The 19,150-nt window shown below is 39.1% G+C and overlaps 1 protein-coding gene and 1 pseudogene across 1 annotated transcript in view; both read right to left on the bottom strand.

The window, feature by feature from the left end:
* The window catches only part of CFAP61 (cilia and flagella associated protein 61), a 402,292-nt gene that overhangs the window by 199,314 nt on the left and 183,828 nt on the right, over nt 1–19,150 (bottom strand). Inside the window, exons 13-14 of the mRNA XM_056121438.1 lie at nt 5,133–5,210; nt 3,113–3,319 (exon numbers count right to left, since the gene is read on the bottom strand). Of these exons, the coding sequence (XP_055977413.1) occupies nt 3,113–3,319; nt 5,133–5,210 (285 nt within the window). The remainder of the gene's footprint in view (nt 1–3,112; nt 3,320–5,132; nt 5,211–19,150) is intronic.
* LOC130030208 (nascent polypeptide-associated complex subunit alpha-like) lies at nt 17,240–17,990 on the bottom strand (annotated as a pseudogene).

Below are 19,150 nucleotides of genomic sequence, written 5' to 3'. Positions count from 1 at the left end.
CCTATAGTCATACTACATTATGGGAATTTATTTATGTTTACTGGACTATGATAGATCATATTTTAAGAGAATGCTTAAAATGTTTAAATGTTAAACAAGGTTTAAATTTTGGCAGAGAAAACTGAACTAGGTGATATTAACTACATATTTATGAGATCATAAGGGTTTTGGCGAACACCCTTCAAGCTTCTAAGAGTGATTCTTAAAAAATCCTGTACCTCTTAATTTCACAGTTTGATTCTACAACTGGAAAACAGAACCCAGAATTCCTAGTAGGGTTCTCTACTTATGTCTGGAAGATCTTTCAACGCATACTCTGTTGGGAGTGTTGGAGAAATAAAAACCCACTTCTTTGTGCTATAATGTAAATCAAAAGTTCACTTTTACTAGTCAACTGCGGATTATAGCTGAATTTGTTAATTTTCACCTATATTATTGGAAGTACTTCTAAAATTTCTCTAAACATATATGAGTACAACAACTAGAAGTACACACTGAGAGGAAATGTTTCCAAGTGTTTCTATACCCTATATACAAAATAGTATATGTAACAGTCATAAACGTGTGCCATTAAGGTAAATATATGAATATGAAAGTCCAAAATACTATTTTTATTGTGAATACAGACAAGTTTTTTACCAACCTGGCACACATAGGCCACATCATGAATAAAAACCAAGAATTTAATATCTCATCTTGAAGGTCACCAGATTGGCACTTTGCCAAGTGAAAAGTAAAAAGAAATTATAGAGGATCAGAATTCTCAAGTAAAATTGCTAGCTTCCTTCTCATCAAGCTCAAATATAGAGCATTCACATTGTCACCACATTGAATTTTTATAGAAAAAATGTATCTAGATAATATTTTACATATTCGCTAAAAACACTTTTCTTCTGTCTTTTTCATTTCCTCTGTACTTCTCAAAAAAAGAAAGCTTTTGTTAGATAAGATAGTCTATACAAGATAAATTACTATTATATTCAGTAAGTTTCCTTAGATCTTTTTCAAGTTTAATAAAGGAGATAATTTTTTAAAAATCTGCTTAGTTTGGGGCTGGAGCGATAGCACAGCGGGTAGGGTGTTTGCTTGCACATGACCGACCCGGGTTCAATTCCCAGCATCCCATATGGTCACCTGAGCACCTCCAGGAGTGATTTCTGAGTGTAGAGCCAGGAGGAACACCTGTGCATTGCCAGGTGTGACCCAAAAAAGCAAAAAAAAAAAACTGTTTAGTTTGTTTGAGAGTTAAAAGAAACGACCCAATCAAAGACTAGGGAGAACATGAGAAAGCTGTTGACCATGCCAGGGTCTGATGGGATAGCATCTGCCTAGTTTTGCGATTGAACCTTACCACTCTCAAGTCCACACCAAGCTGAAGACCAATGCAAGGACAACCTATATGTGTGTATGTGTGCACTTGCATATCTAAGTCCTTGAGGTGTGGCAGATGCAGTATTTTGACCAAGACAATTATTTCTATCTGCAAGGTAAATGCATCTAAGTCTAGGGCACCATTTACGTGTGAAAAGTGCTATGATAAGGAGTGCTATGTACACCACATAGGATATGTTTTCTTTATTGAAGTATTATTCAACACAAGTGGATCAAGTCATGCACAATTTATATGAGTATTTATTAAATACAGATTGGGGGCAGAGCAAGTAGTACAGTAGGCAGGGCATGCCTTGCATGCAGCCAACCTGGATTTTATCTCTGGCACCAGATGTAGGAAACAAATGATTTCACAATGCCTTTTCAGCAGGTCTGATTTTGGGGGATAAACTCTAAATAATGATGGTGCATCTTTTGTCAAAACAATGAATCTAATCAAAGTAGATAGAGTGTTAACTAGAATTCATCTGCCTCACAGGCATTGGGAGGGTTGGGAAGGGGTGTTTATTGGGGTTCTTGGTGGTGAAAAATAAGTAGTGGTGAAGGGAAATGTGTTTGATGATTGCATGACCAAGACTTAAACCTGAAAGCTTTGTAACCTTTCCCACAGTGATTCAATAAATTAAAAAAAATATTTTTAACTTAGGTTCTGAAGTTTGCAATGCTATTAATAATGGTTTCTTGTAGACATAATTCCAACACCAGTGTACCCAACCTCCACACCCCTCTCTCCCAACTACCCCCAACCCAACCATGTGGTCCTCTCACTACCTTGCCACTGAACCTTTGTTGCTAGCTTGCTGTGTATCTTTAAGTTTCACTAATGAGAGGAATCATTCTGTATCTATCCTTTCCCTTATGACTGACTTTACTCAGATTATATCTTCTAGTACCATCCATGTTGTTGCAAACTGCATGATTTTGTTCTTTTTTAGAGCCTATAAGGTATTCCATTGTGTTATATATACTGTAACTTCTGGATCCATTCTCATCCACTGTTGGTGGAAATGTCATCTGGTTTATTCTTTGTGGAAAGCAACATAGAGATTTATCCAAAAAATAGAAAAAGAACTAACACCAGCCCAGTAATACCACTTTTTGGCATCATCCCCCAAACACAAAAAACTTGTGTTAATTACACAATAGCCATGATATGGAAACAATGCAAATGCCCAACTACAGATGAATGTCTCAAGAAGTCATCTAATTTTCATTTCCCTTTTTGCAGTTTTCAGATTATTTTATCAATATAGAAAATTCAACAAAATGCTCTATGAATTATTTTGGTTGTAACAAACCAAAATAATTCAAAGAAATTCAAAGCCTTCTTTATTTTCGCTATAGATTTTTTTTAAAGGAGTCAAATTTGAGGCTGGGAGATAATACAAAAGTTAGGGAGTATGCAAGGCCTGAAGTCCTCTAAGCACTGCTGGTTAGAGGCCTGGAGGCCAACCTGCCAGGCTGACCATGGCATTCCCAGCACTGGAGGGCCCGAAGAGCATTACATCCTTGGGCCCTTGCACTGAAATACTGACCAGTTTGACAAGGAATTGCCAGTGCAACCCCTGGACCTCCTAAGCACTGTTTGGAAGATACCTCCAAAGGGTCAAACTTAATATGAACTATTCCAGTTTGAATCCATGTTAGAATCAAAATTCATCAAGAGAGGAAGAAAATAAATTTCCACACACTGGAAAGGTGAATTAGAACATTATCTTACCTTGCCTTCCCTGTATGTTTGGTATATTGGGTAATAGAGACAGGACTTAAAGCCTAAACGGAAGATCTCTTTGAGAAAAAACTTGGAGTAGTGTTGGAAGATGGGGTTCAGGGCAAAGTGATACAAGTGTGTATGTTCCCGACGCTGGTGGTGGGAGAAGTAGATGAAATCTTCAATATTGTAGTGGGATCGGATATACTCTATGTCCTAAAAAAAATGAAGTGGGGAAAGGACATTTAAGAATGTTTTAAATAAGCAACATTCAATTTGTGATAAAATAATTATTTTAAATATTGACTAATCTTCTTTGTTCATTTTTCAAAAATTAAAAATTATGTTTCCCAATAATTATTTGCTGAGATATCTGGTCTCAATCTGTGGCTGCCCAGCACTGAGCTTCTTCCAGCGTAAAAAGTGGTTAGAAAAAGCAGAGATCTGAGTCTGTAGCTAGCCTGGCAGTAGGAAGGTCACTTTTCATTGCTGTTGGATAAAGAAGTATGAGCAGCTCAGCATGGCTGACCAAGCATGCAGAACCCTCAGGAGCAGCAAACACCCACAGGCATCCTCTGTACTCATCACAATTCAACCTTCACTGTTAATGTAGAAGCAGGTCACCCCACTAGTTCTTTTTTTTTTTTAATTTTGGGGCCACACCCACCAGTGCACAAGGGCTCACTCCTGGCTTTGTGCAAAGCAAACAGGTAATGTGGCTGGGTTAAACACAATAAGACTATGAAGTTGTGCCTCAATTGTTGGTGTTGTTTAATCATTTCTTCCACCCCTCCTCCCCACCTCCAAGGTATTATATTTTTACATAGTGGGAAGGTGACTGAAGGACTGGTGAGTGTTTATCTACAAAACAGGTAGTGCTGTTGTAATCCTGGGCTCTGAAGCACATTTTCAGACACATGCTCCTGTTCCCAGAAGCATTGCTCCTATCACCAGTCTTTGGTGGCCACACTGGGAAGAGGGAAGCAGGGCTTCATCCCAGTTAACTGTGTACTAACGTCATCCTGGTACGGTACACAGGACACATCATGAAAAAAATTTGCATATATATATGTATATAATTATATATATATAAAATCAACAGAAGCCAATGGCAAAGGTAACTATGTTGTCCATACGATCAGTGTCCCTGAGACAGAACACGGTAGGAATAGTAGAAAGTGAGCCTGTAGGGATAAACAAAGCATTTAGCACCAAAAAACCCATATGAAAAAAGTCACAAATCTTCCCTGAAGAATCCCAAAGAATTCAAGAAAAAGTAGATAGAAACACATATTACTAGTGGAGAAATTTCAATAGTTCGTCAATTCTACCTAAACTGCTGTATAAAATCCACATTTATGAAAATGATTTCATTATAAACATTACACCTTTATTTGTAGAATAAGCTATCAAAATAAAGCAAATTTAGAAAAAGAAAACTTGAGAAGACTCTACTACCATGTACAAAAATTACTTGTAAAGTGATAGGCATCAACAAAGAAACCCAGTGGAACTGAACAATGGGTTTAAATCAGATACAGATATTTAATAAAGTCAAGGAAACATTTTAGATCATTAGGGAAAGATTGGACTACTCAATAACAAATACGCTGAAATAACTGTCTGTGCACTGGGAAAAACTACAATTATATGTTCACTTGACACTCCCATTCCCACAGTACCTATAACTAAGTGAAGAAACACTATAAAGATAAATGTCCAAATACAAATACTGTAATCCCTTTGAGAGAGCTGTGAAACTATTTTTTTGTGGTGATGAAAGTTTAAATGAATTTGTAGAATGTGAATATTTTTATGTATTTGTGATATTTGAAATATTTTGAACTACAAAAGGAGACATGAAAGACTGCAAACTGTAATGCAATCATATATCATTTAAGTCTTTCAGAAGAAAACTAAGCATTGATATTAAATAAGGAAAGAACTGCAAAATAAGTTTGCATAGTAACTGCTAATTCCTTATACAAAAATTTCTACAAAAGGAATATATATTCATTTCACAATTTACCATTTCATCTCTGGTCACTGCAACACCAACAATTTGATCCGCAACATTAGCCACAAATGCCTGAAGTGGTATTCCATCCTATAAAGATAAACACCATTTAAGACCCTTAAGACTATCATGATGTTTCTGTAAGCAGTCAGTAGTGAAATTTTTCACCATGAGCTCTTAAGGATGTGTAACATAAAAACTTACCTTAGGGTCAGAGTATGAATTAAATACTCTCCTTCCTGTTTATTTAGTCCTTTAAGTCAAGGTAAGCATTATCATTGTTTCAATTTCATTCATAATAAAATAAGAGAATAAAAAAATGGCCATGAATTTGAACTACTTGGGTCGGTCTATGATTTAAACAATTACCCATTTTATTGTGAATCTATTTTCTTCAGTTATATCTACATCAGTAGTAGATATAACTAGTAGTAATTTCAGGGCCCCTATCTCCATGTGAGTAATATGCATCGATTTTGTTTTATAAATTAAAAAATAAAAAAGTTGAACAAAAATATTTTAGAGAGGAGAATATTCTTTCTTTAAATGTAACAAATTTCTATTCTCTGGCTTAATGGAAGGCAGTTGGTTGTCATATTTGCTTTGGCACTCAATCCATTATGATATATAATTTTGATTAGAAATGTATGAAAAATCTGTTTCACAAAGCCATGTTGTTAGAAACACGTAATCTTTTCAAATAACTATGGATACTCCTCTTTGATGTTCCAGAAAACTCAACAAATGATAGCATTTTAAAGACTAGCCTCCATGTGAACCAAAAAACCATATCAATTAACTTTCTATGTACTACTATATCAAAATTCATCAGTCTAGACATGTATATTTTGTATGCAGGAGGGTCAGTTTGATCATATGCACTACACGGTATCTCAGTGAGAGCATGCCATGTACAGCAAGCTAGCCATCAAGAAACTTCCTCCTGTATATAATTGGCTCAACTTCACAGCTCCAAAACTGATCTCTAAGAGATACTGCCACTGAATCATCTCAGGTAGTCCAATCTCCAGGCTGAGATCTCTGTAGCCTTCTCAAGATGGGGGCAGGCTGAATCCCTGCCTTCAAGTGGCCCAGTGCCCCGCCCAGTTCCACATATACATGGCCCAGTGTCACAGCTCCACAACAAATCTTGAGAGATTACTGAGCTCCTAAATTGTTCCAGTTACACAGTTCCTGGAGTGCAGGCCATATTTGTGGCCACATGACAACTCCAAATTTAACAGAAATGACAACTTTGCAGGGGTACAGCAAATTAGATGAGAAAGTTTTGATGTTCCAGAAAACTCAACAAATGATAGCATTTTAAAGACTAGCCTCCATGTGAACCAAAAAACCATATCAATTAACTTTCTATGTACTACTATATCAAAATTCATCAGTCTAGACATGTATGAGCATGAAGCGAAATGAGCAAAAACAATAACATAAAATGCTCAAATAGAACCAAACAGCTTTGTAAAACCTCAGACAATGGGAGGCACACCACGTGCACCCAAAGCTGAACCGTTCTGGGCACCCTCTGCTCACTCATCCAGGTACCCACCCGGCAGCAGGGCCCCTTCCTGGGGCTGCTTGACTAACTAGACCCCCCCCCCCGAGAATGGCGGGTTTTCATCCTTGGTCTGCAGGGGATGGGAATTGAGTCATACCATGCACACCCAAAGCTGAAATGTTCCAGGCACCCTCTGCTCATTCATCCAGGCACCCGCCTGGTGGCAGGGCCCCTTCCTGGAGCTGTGGCTGTTAATGCTGCTGCAAGTTATTCTCCCCTACATATCCCATAGGAACCATAAGTTACCCTCTTAGATGGAACTTTCACTAGGTTAGCTTAACCACAAGAAACATATTAGCCAATAATTCATTAAGCCCATCGCAATTCATTCTGCATCTCAAGCAGAATAGCAACAGTGAGTGTGAAGGTCTAAACCACACTGGTCACAATGGTAAAGCAACGCAAAAGTCCACCAAGCTTTCTTATTGAAGAGGCTAGCCCAGAAGACACCAACAGCAATGAAGTGCTAGACAACCTCTCTGACAAGGAATTTAGAAGGGAGCTACTGAGGATGCTTAGGGAGCTAAAAGAAACAATGGAAAGCAATGCCAATAAAAGACCAGAGGATTTAAATGTAGAAATGAGGAAAATGCAAACAAAATTACAATTGAATTGAAAAACTCAGTGGAAGGCCTCAGCAGCAGAGTAACAGCTGCTGAGCACAGAAGCAGTGAGCTTGAAGATGAAGTTCAGAGACTTTCCAGAAAAGAGCAGAAAAGGGAAACGAGACTCACAATCTGGGAACAGATGGCAAGAGAAGATCGTGATGAAGCCAAGAGGAGTAACATAAGAATTATTGGAGTCCAAGAGGGACAGGAAGAAAACCCTGATGAAGAAGAAACTGACAAAGACATCATTGCTATGACATTTCCAGAGCTGAAGAAAACATGTGACCACATTCAGGAGGCCCAAAGGGCACCAGCTAGAAGAAATACGAATAAAAATACTGCAAGACACATCCTGATAAAAGTGAGCAAAACCTTAGATAGAGACAAAATTCTGGAAACAGCAAGATCAAAGAAAGAAGTTTCCTATAAAGGAGCATCCTTAAGATTCACAGCCGATTTGTCTGATGAAACCTTCATGGCCCAAAAACAGTGGTGGGATTAGTGAAAATACTCAATGAAATAAGTGCCTCACCAAAAATACTTTACCCACTGAGACTCTCATTCATAACAGAAGGAACAACACACAGTTTCACAGACAAACAATGGCTCAGGAACTTCATAGACTCAAAAGCATGGTTACAAGAACAACCTAATGGGCTACTTTAAGACAAGACAGGACCCTCAAATATACCAAATTTCAACAGAAAAAGTGGGACAAAACCCCATAACAATAATCTCTCTCAATGTCAATGGGCTAAACACACCAATTAAAAGACAGAGTGGCAGGGTGGATTAGAAAATTGAACTCAACATTCTGCTGCCTGCAAGAAACACATCTCAATAGTCAGAGCAAACACAGGCTCAAAGTCAAAGACTGGAAAACAATCCTACAGGAAAACAACTCTCATAAAAAAGCTGGGGTAGCCATCCTAGTATCAGACCATATTGATATCAGACTGAAGAAGGTCACAGGAGACAGTGAAGCCATTTCTTATTGATCAAGGGATCTGTACAACAGGAAGAACTTACAATACTAAACGTATATGCACCTAATGAAAGACCAGCAAAGTACTTAAAACAACTACTCATAGACTTGGAAAAAGACATCGATAGCAACACATTACTAGTGGGAGACTTCAACACCGCTTTATTACCTCTTGATAGATCAACCAGACTCAAGCTTAGCAAGGACATACTTCATCTGAGGGGGAAAAATGGAAGAAAGAGACTTAGTAGATATATACAGGACACTTCATCCACAAAAAGCTGAATACACATTCTTCTCAAGTGTGCATAGAACATTTTCCAAGACAGACCACATAATTAGCCACAAAATATACCTCCATAAAATTAAGAAGACAGATTGTATCAATAATCTTCTCAGACCACAATGCACTGGAATTAGAAGTAATTCACACACACAAACAGAAAACCAAATCAAGCACCTGTAAATTAAACAGCTCACTATTGGACAATGAGTGGCTTAGAAAGGAAATCAAGGAGGAAATCAAAAGATTGCTGGAAATGAATGAAAATGAGGACACTAGTTACCAAAACTTATGGGACACAGCAAAAGCTGTGTTAAGAGGAAAGTTTATACCTCTATGAGCATTCCTCAGGAAGGAAGAAAGAGCCCACATAAGTAACCTATTCTCACAGCTTAAGACCTTGGAGAATGACCAACAAAAGGAGCCCAATCCGAACAGGAGTAAGGAAATAATAAAACTCAGAGCAGAGATTAATGAGATGGAAACCCAAAAAAACAATCTGAAAGATCAATGAAACCAAAAGCTGGTTCGTTGAGAAAATAAACAAGATAGATAAGTCTCGAGCAATACTCACAAAGAAAGGGAAAGAGAAAAACCTAAAAAACCGAATCAGAAATGAAAAGGGGGTCATTACAACAGAAACTACAGAAATTCAAAGGATCCTCAGGGAGTACTTTGAGAAGCTTTATGCCATAGAACATGAAAACCTTGAGAAAATGGATAAATTCCTAGTTCCTATAGACTTCCAAGGCTGAACCAAGAAGACCTGGAATACCTGAACAGACCTAACACCATCAAGGAAATTGAAATGGTAATAAAAAGTCTCCCCATGCACAAAAGTCCTGACCCAGATTAATTCACTAGTGAATTCTTCCAAATCTTTAAAGAGCATTTACTCCCAACCCTTTATAAACTTTTACACAAAACTGAAGTATCAAAAACACTTCCAAACAGTTTCTATGAAGCAAATATCACCCTGATACCAAAAGCAGACAGAGATAACACAAAGAAAGAGAACTACAGGCCGATATCCCTGATGAACACAGACGCAAAGATCCTCAACAAACTATTAGCAAATAGAATCCAATGACTCATCAAATAGATCATACACCATGACCAACTAGGATTCATCCCAGGGATGCAAGGATGGTTTAATGTTCGGAAATCGATCAACATAATCCATCATATCAACAAAAGAAAAGATAAAATCCATATGATCATATTAATAGATGCAGAGAAATCATTTGACAAGATCCAGCACCCGTTTATGATGAAAACTCTCCGCAAAATAGGCATTGAAGGAACTTTCCTCAATATAGTCAAAGCCATCTACCAAAATCCCATGGCAAGTATCATTCTAAATGGGAAAAAACTAAAGGTCTTCCCTCTAAGATCGGGGACAAGACAAGGTTGCCCACTTTCGCCACTCCTATTCAATATAGTACTGGAAGTCCTGGTCATTGCAGTTAGGCAAAAGAAAGGTACCAGAGAATACAGATAGGAAAGGAAGAGGTCAAACTATCACTATTTGCAGATGATATGATACTATACTTAGAAAATCCTAAAGATTCTACAGAAAAGCTCCTAGAAACAATAGGTCGGTTAAGTAAAGTGGCCGGCTACAAAATCAACACCCAAAAGTCCATGGCTTTCTTATATACAAATAATGAAAGAGAAGAAACAGACATTTAAAAAAATCCTGTTCACAATAGTACCTCAGAAAATCTAGTACCTGAGAATCAGCTTAACCAAAGAAGTGAAGGACCTATACAAGGAAAATTACAAAACACTACTTCAAGAAATAAAAGAGGACACTGGAAAATGGAGACACATCCCCTGCTCATGGATAGGAAGGATTAACATTATCAAAATTGCAATACTTCCCAAAACACTATACAAATTCAATGCAGACCCTCTCAGGATACCTATAACATTTTTCAAAGAAATAAACAAAACACTCCTGAAATTCATATGGAACAATAAACCCCCACGAATAGCTAAAGCAATCCTTGGGAAAAAAGAAGATGGGTGTCATCATCCTCACCAACTTCAAACTGTACTACAAAGCAGTAGTCATTAAGAAAGCATGGTACTGGACTAGAAACAGATCTGCAGACCAATGGAACAGAGTTGAATATTCTGTCACAGACCCCCAAATATATGACCACTTAATCTTTGACAAAGGAGCAAGAAATGTGAAGTGGAACAAGGAAAGCCTCTTCAACAAGTGCAACTAGGAAAACTGGTTAGCTACCTGCAAAAAAAAAAAAAAAATGAAATCCTCCTCTATTTAATGCCAGGCACAAAAGTCAGCTCAAAGTGGATTAAAGACCTCAATATCAGACACGAATCCATAAGGTACATAGAGAAAAATGTAGGCAAAACTCTCTCCACGACATTGAATCTAAAAGCATCTTTAAGGATGAAACTGACCATGGAAGTGGAAACAAAGATAAACAAATGGGACTACATCAAAATAAGAAGCTACTGCACTTCAAAAGAAACAGTGACAAAAATACAGAAAGAGCCCACAGAATGGGAAAGAATATTTACCCAATACCCATCTGATAAGGGATCAATATACAGGATATACAAGACACTAGTAGAATTGTACAAGAAAAAAAAACTTGCAACCCGATCAAAAAATGGGGAGAAGAAATGAACAGAAGTTTCCTCAAAAAAGAAATACAAATGGCCAAAAGGCACATGAAAAAATACTTCACATCTCTAGATATCAGGGAGATGAAAATCAAAACAACAATGAGATATCATCTCACACCACAGAGACTGGCACACATTCAAAAGAACAAAAGCAACCAGTGCTGGTGTGGATGTGGGGAAAAAGGGACGCTCTTTCACTGTTGGTGAGAATGCCCACTAGTCCAGCCTTTCTGGAAAACAATATGGACAGTCCTTCAAAAACTAGAAATTGAGCTTCCATATGACCTCACGATACCACTTCTGGGAATATATCCTGAGAATGCAAAAAAGCACACTAGAAATGACATCTGTACCTATACGTTCATTGCAGCACTGTTCACAATAGCCAAAATCTGGAAACAACCCAAGTGGCCTATAACAGATGACTGGTTAAAGAAACTTTGGTACATCTACACAATGGAATACTATTCAGATGTCAGGAGAGATGAAGTCATGAACTTTGCTTATAAATGGATAGACATAGAGAGTATCATGCTAAGTGAAATGAGTCAGAAAGAGAGGGACAGACATAGAAAGACTGCACTCATTTGTGGAGTATAAAACAACATAATATGAGGCTGACACCTAAGGATAGTAGATACATGGGACAGATAGATTGCTCCATAACTGGAAGCCTGCCTCATGAGCAAAAGGGATAAGGCAGCTGGAATAGAGAAGCGATCACTAAGAAAAAAGCTAGCTGAAAGAATCAGTCTGGATGGGAGATGTGTGCAGAAAGTAGATAAAGGACCAAACATGATAACCTTTCCGCATCTGTATTGTAAACCATAATGTCCCAAAGGAGAGAGAGATTATGGGGAATCATGTCTGCCATGGAGGCAGGGGGAGGGTGGGAAAGGGGAGGTAAAACGGGGATATTGGTGGTGTGGAATGTGCACTAGTTGAGGGAATGGGTGTTTGATCATTGAGTGATTGTAACCCAAACATGAAAGCTTGTAACTATCTCACAGTGATTCAACAAAATAAAAAAAAACTCAGACAATGACTTTAGTAACACCGATGTAACATAACAATAACATAACAATTAGTAACATAACAATTTTCTTTCACTGAACTATGTCTATTTTTTAAATTTTTTAATGACACACCATGCGATAGAATTACAGACTTACACACTTTCGTGATTACGTTTCAATCATACAATGGTCGAGTACCCCTCCCATCCCTCCACCAGTGCCCATTCTCCACCACCAATGATCCCAGTATCCCTTCCACCACCCCCACTCTCCTCCCCTCTCCCCGTCTCTGTGGCAGGCACATTCCCTCTCTTTTCTTTTGGGTGTTATGGTTTAAAATACAGGTAGTAAGAGGCCATCATATTCAGTCTATAGTCTATTCTCAGCACGTATCTCCAACCCAAGTGAGCCCTCCAAGCATCCTTTACTTGGTCCCTTCCCTAGCTCAGTGGTCTTTCCCCCCAGCATGTGACGCTTTCCCCCCAGCATGTGACGCCAGCTTCCGTGGAGGAATTGGCCTGGCCTTATCCCTACTATCCTGAAGTGTTATTCTACCACTGTTACTTTATATTCTACAAATGGTTGCAGTCATCCTGTGTCTGTCCTGCTCTTTCTTACTCATTTCGCTTAGCATGATACTCTCCATGTCTATGCACTTATATGCAAATTTCATCTTTTCTAACAGCTGCATAGTATTCCACTGTGAAGATGTACCAGAGTTTCTTTAACTAGTCATCTGTTCTCAGGCACTCGGGGTTTTTCCATATTCTGGCTATTGTAAATAGTGCTGCAATAAACATATAAGTGCAGATGTCATTTGTACTGTTCTCTTTTGTATCTCTGCCGTATATTCCCAGAAGTGGTATTGCTGGGTCAAATGGGAGCTTGATTTTTAATTTTTTGAGAATCGTCCATACTGTTTTCCAAAGGGGCTGAACCAGTTGGCACTCCCACCAGCAGTGAAGGAGAGTCCCCCTCTCCCCACATCCATGGCAAAACAGATTGTACTTATGGATGTGTGCCAGTCTCTGTGGTGTGAGATGATATCTCATTGATGTTTTGATCTGCATCTCCCTGATGATTAGTGATGAAGAGCATTTTTTATGTGCTTTTGGCCATTCAGATTTCTTCTTTGGGAAAGTTTCAGTTCATTTCATTGCCCCATTTTCTGATGGGATTTAATGTTTTCTTATTGTAGAGTTCAACCAATGCCTTGTATGTCCTTGATATTAACCTCTTATCAGATGGGTATTGGATTAATATCCTTTCCCATTCTGTAGACTGTCTTTGTATTCTGGTCACTGTTTCTTTTGAAGTACAGAAGCTTATTAGTTAAAGATAGTCCCATTTGTTTATCTCTGTTTCCACATGCCCGGTCAGTGGAGTGTCATCTTTGAAGATACCGTTAGCTTCAATGTCGTGGAGAGTTTCTCTGATCTTGTCTTCAATGTACCTTATGAATTCTTATCTGATGTTGAGATTTTTAATCCATTTTGTTCTGACTTTTGTACATGGTGTTAGGTAGAAATATGAGCCCATTTTTTGCATGTAACTGTACAGTTTTGCCATCACCATTTGTTAAAGAGGCTTCCTTGCTCCACTTCACATTTCTTGTCCCCTTATCAAAGATTAGATGATCATATGTTTGAGGGTGTGTGTAAGGATATTCAACCCAGTTCCGTTGTTTTGTGGCTCTGCTTTTGTTCCAACACCATGCTGTTTTAATTATTACCACTTTGTAGTAGAGTTTGAGGCTGGGGAAAGTGATGCCTCCCATCACCTTTTTCCCAAGAATTGCTTTAGCTATTCGTGGGATTTGTTCATATGAATTTCAGGAGTGTTTGATAATTTTTTTTAAGAATTTAATGGGTATGGTTGTGGCTGGTTCTGGAGGTCTTCGGCTGCCGGAGCTCTGCTCGGGGTGGGGAGGGAAACTCTGTTCTGCGCAGAGTCTCCTGCCCCCACGCCTGGCTGTCCTCGCCAGGGCCCCTTGGAGGGCGCGGGTTGAGTTTCCCTCCCCGCCCCAAGCAGACTCTGGCAGCCGAAGACCTCCAGAACCAGCCACAACCTTCCTGAGACCACTCTCCACACGCATGAAGGTACCAGCAAAGGAACAAGGGCGTGTGAGTCCCGGGGCTGAGATCTTTAAGCCTGCTCGGATCGGGGCTGAGCATCCTCCACCCAGATCCTCCATCTTCCAGTAGGCAGGGGTCACACCCACCAACTGACCCCCTGGCATCGTGTAATCCCATCAAGGGCCAAGACCCAGAGACTATGAAACACAGCTCCTGGAAGACATCTTATTATCTCATTCCTTCTTTGGACAACCTGGCAGGCTAGCGAATGTAACCTGCCCACATGGCAGAGTCTGGCAAACTCCCCATGGTGTACCCAATATGCCAAATACCAGTAACAATGATGGGTCTCATTCTCCTAACCCTGAAAGAGCCTTGAATATGGCACTTTTAAATCTCAGGGCTTGGATGAAGGAGACATTACTGGTGCCTGCTCGAGGCAATCAACAAACAACAGGATGATTGTGATCACGATTCATGGGTATATTTAAAGGAATCTCATTGAATCTGTATAATTTTGGGGGGAGTATTGTCATTTTAACAATTTTAATTCTCCCAATAAAAGAGCAGGGGATGTTTTTCCATTTCCTTGTGTCCTCTTTTATTTCTTGAAGTAGTGCTTTGTAGTTTTCTTTGTACAGGTCCTTTACCTCCTTAGTTAAGCTGATTCCAAGGTATTTGATCTTCTGAAGCATGATTGTGAATGGGATTCCTCTTATCATATCACTTTCTTCTCTCTCATTATTTGCATATAGGAAAGCCATGGACTTTTGGATATTGATTATGTGGCTTGCAACTTTACTATACAAGTGTATTAAGTGTATTGTTTCTAGGAGCTTCTTGGTAGAGGCTTTAGGGCTTTCTAAATATAGTATATTATCTGCAAATAGTGAGAGCTTGATTTCTTCCTTTTGTATCTGGATGTACTTAACATCTTTTTTTTTTTTGCCTAACCACTACTGCAAGTACTTCCAGTACTATATTGATAGGAGTGGTAAGAGCGGGCAACACTATCTTGTGCCTAATCTTAGAGTAAAGGCTTTTAGTTTCTCTTCATTGAGAATGATGCTTGCCATGGGCTTTTGGTAGATGGCTTTGACTATATTGAGGAGAGCTCCTTTGATGCCCATTTTGCCGAGAGGTTTCATCATAAACAAGTGCTGGATCTTGTCAAATGCTTTCTCTGCATCTATTGATACGATCATATGGTTTTTATCTTTTCTTTTATTAATATGATTGATTATGTTGATTGACTTGTGAACATTAAACCATCCTTGCGTCCCTGGGATGAATCCCACTTGGTCGTGGTGTATGATCTTTTCATGAGCTGTTGGATTCTATTTGCTAATATTTTTTGAGGATCTTTGCATCCGTGTTCATTGGAGATGTTGGCCTGTAATTTTCTCTTTTTTGTGATGTCTTTGTTTGCTTTTGGCATTAGGGTGATATGTGCCTCATATAAACTGGGAATGTTTATGTTTCTGTTTCTTCATTTTCCTGAAAAAGCTTGAAAAGAACTTTAAATGTTTGGAAGAATTCACTAATGAATCCACCTGGACCTGGGCTTTTGTTTTTGGGAAGACATTTGACTGCAGTTTCAATTTCCTTGATAGTAATAGGTTTATGAAGGTACTCCAGATCTTCCTGGCTCAGCCTTGGGAGGTTATAGGAATCCAGAAATTTATCCATTTCTTCTAGGTTCTCTTGTTTTGTGGCATACATACTTTCAAAGTAATCTCTGATGATCTTTTGGATTTCTTTGGTTTCTGTTGTCATGCCCCCCTTTTCATTTCTGATTCAGTTTATTAGGGTTCTCCCTCTCTTCTTTGTGAGTCTTGTTAGTGGTTTATCAATCTTGTTTATTTTCTCAAAGAACCAGCTCTTGGTTTTATTGATCTTTTGAATTTTTGGGGGGTTCCATTGTCATTGATTTTAAGTTTTATTATTTCTTTCCTTCTGCCTGATATGGGCTTTTTTTTTTGGTCCTTTTCTAAGATCGTGAGCTGTGAAGTCAAGTTATTTATGTGGACCCTTTCTTCCTTCCTGAGAAATGCTTGCAGAGCTATACATTTTCCCCTTAACATGGCTTTTTTTTAGCTGTGTCCCATAGGTGCCGGTAACTCGTGTCTTCATTCTCATTTGTTTCCTGGAATTATTTTTTATTTATTCCTTGATTTTCTTCCTGGCCCACTCGTTGTTCAACATTGAGTAGTTTAATATCCAGGTGTTTGATTTGATTCTCCACGTCTGTGTGTGATCAACAGTGCATTGTGGTCTGAAAAGATAGTTGATACAATTTATATCTTCCTGATTCTATTGAGATATGTTTTGTGACCCAGCTTATTGTCTATCTTGGAAAATGTTCCGTGTGCACTAGAAAAGAAGGTGTATTCGAGTTTTGGGGGATGGAAGGTCCTGAATACATTTATTAGCCCTCTCTCTTCTATTTCTTCCTTCAAAGCCAGTACTTCCTTGCTAAGTTTTAATCTTGCTGATCTATCCAGAGATGATAAGGCAGTACTGAAGTCTCCAACTACTATCGTGTTACTACCAATGTTCTTGAAGTCTACTGGCAGTTACTTTAAGTATTTAGCTGGTCCCTCATTGGATGTGTATATGTTTAGGAGTGTGATTTCTTCCTTCTGTACATATCCCTTGATCATTAAAAAATGGCCTTTGCTGCCCCTTCTATTCCATTTTGCCACTCTTATGTCTCTTAATTGGTGTATTTAGACCATTGACATTGAGAGAGATTATTGTCATGGGGTTGTGACATCTTTCTGTAGAGTTTTGTTGTGCTTGTAGGGATTTTTCTTGTCTTGCAGTCACCCCTTTAGTTCTTCTTTGAAGGTTGGTTTTGAGTCTATGAAGTTCCTGAGCTGTTTTTTATTCATTAAATAGTCTATAATTCCTTTTTTATCCAACAAGAATCCATAACTTTATTTATGATAGAAACAGTACAAATTTCAAACCAAGCTGCAGTTACTCTTTTGAAACACCAAAAAAATGGGGGTCTCCATTTTTCCAGATGGCTGCAATGTTAATTCCATAATAGCATTTACAGTATCATTACTGTTGTTCTTTAGGGCTTGGGCTGCCTTTGCTCTCAACACATTTGCTTGTGACATGACCAATTCAATATCCTTAACTTCCACACCCGTTTTATCAACCTTTTCCTCTTCACTCTCCTCTTGTACAGTTGGAGTCTGTGTGTTTTCTTGAATGTTTGAGATGGCTTCACCTTGAACTTTGAATTTCTCAGCAGCTGCTAGCTGGGCTTGTTGAGATAAATCTTTGAGCTCTGCTTCCACAAAAACTATGCAAGTATCTGATATTGGGTTCTTATAGACATTTGGTTTTGTGATGACAAAGGGGATTTTTGGATTGTGACTCTAGTAATCCCTGTAACCTGCCAAAGACCTAGTTTGGCATAGCCTTCTGTGCCTTCTTTTCACTCTGCTCTGTTTTGCTTTACTGACTGGTTCTTCATCAATCTCAGCTTGCTGATACCAGCAGAGCTTGCTGTGTGGTTACTTGTGTGGGATCCTGTTCCTTGAGTTCTGGTTCTGATTCATCACTGTCAGATTCTGTACCAGATCCTGTCTCAGCCTGGGTCTGTGGCAGCTCTAGCTCTGTGGCAGGGACAGTTTCTGTGACCTCACCAGGCATTTTGTGTGAGAAACTGAACCATATGTTTATTATTAATTTTACCATGTTTTTATAACAATCAATGTAAAGTAAGGTATTTTGTGCCTGCTAAGAGGAAAGTTTAAAGGGTAAGGGGGAAACTGGGGACACTGGTGGACAGATGGTCACACTGATGGTAGGATTGGTGTTAGAACATTGAAGGCCTGAAATAACTGTATTTATGAACAACTTTATAAATCATGATGTTTAAACAAATTTTCAAACATAAAGAACTGCCACATGTTTCAAACAAAAAATGATTATGATAATTAAGACCCATCTTTCACAGAGTGGGGAGAAAGGGCTGCAAAGTTCAAAAAGAGAACTCCCAGAATGACCACCAACTGGGAACTCTTTGGTACTATTGCGGCAACATGGGAAGATGCCATTGTTGACAACATTGACGAGGAATACGATCGACTGGTTCAGCACCTCCATGAATGTGCGAGGAACGCCAAGAGAGAGATAGCCACAAAAAGTCGCCTATCTTCGAAAACTCTTGAGCTAATTCGCCAGAGTGGTTTGGCGCATGCCTCAGGCAACCGCAAGCTAACGTCCGAGCTTGCAAAGCAGTGCAGAGATGCGATCAAGGAAGACCTCAAAGAGAGAAGAGCAGAAGTACTGGTAGATGCAGCAGAAGCCGGGAAAAGTATTCGTAAGGCCCGCCTGTCCTTCGCCAACTATAAGAGCAAGATGACTGCCCTCTGACGTCCTGATGGATCCATCACATCCTCCAGAACGGCAATGGAGAAGATTATCCATGACTTCTACTCAAATCTCTTCGATAGCCATGTCCACTTGCCAACATACCAAATTCCACAGGATGGGTATGTTGTTCCCAACGTTCTCCCCTCCGAAATCCGACACGCCATTTCGTTGGTAAAGAAACAAACAGCACCCGGCCCAGACAAGGTCAGACCTGAACACCTGAAGAACCTGCCGTCAGTACTCATCAATACACTGGCTCGGCTCTTCACTCGCTACCTGTCTGAATGCAAGGTTCCGTCCCAATGGAAAACCAGCAGGACCGTACTACTGTTCAAGAAGGGAGACATCCATGACATTGGCAACTATCGCCCGATCTGCCTATTGTCTGTCATCTACAAGTTGTTCACTCGAGTCATCCTGAATAGGATTGGCAG

Source organism: Sorex fumeus, unplaced genomic scaffold (assembly GCF_029834395.1).
Source record: "Sorex fumeus unplaced genomic scaffold, SorFum_2.1 ptg000044l, whole genome shotgun sequence".
In the NCBI taxonomy this organism is placed as follows: Eukaryota; Metazoa; Chordata; class Mammalia; order Eulipotyphla; family Soricidae; genus Sorex; species Sorex fumeus.
The sequence above is the reverse complement of the archived record's forward strand: the minus strand, read 5'-3'. Positions and strand labels throughout refer to the sequence as shown.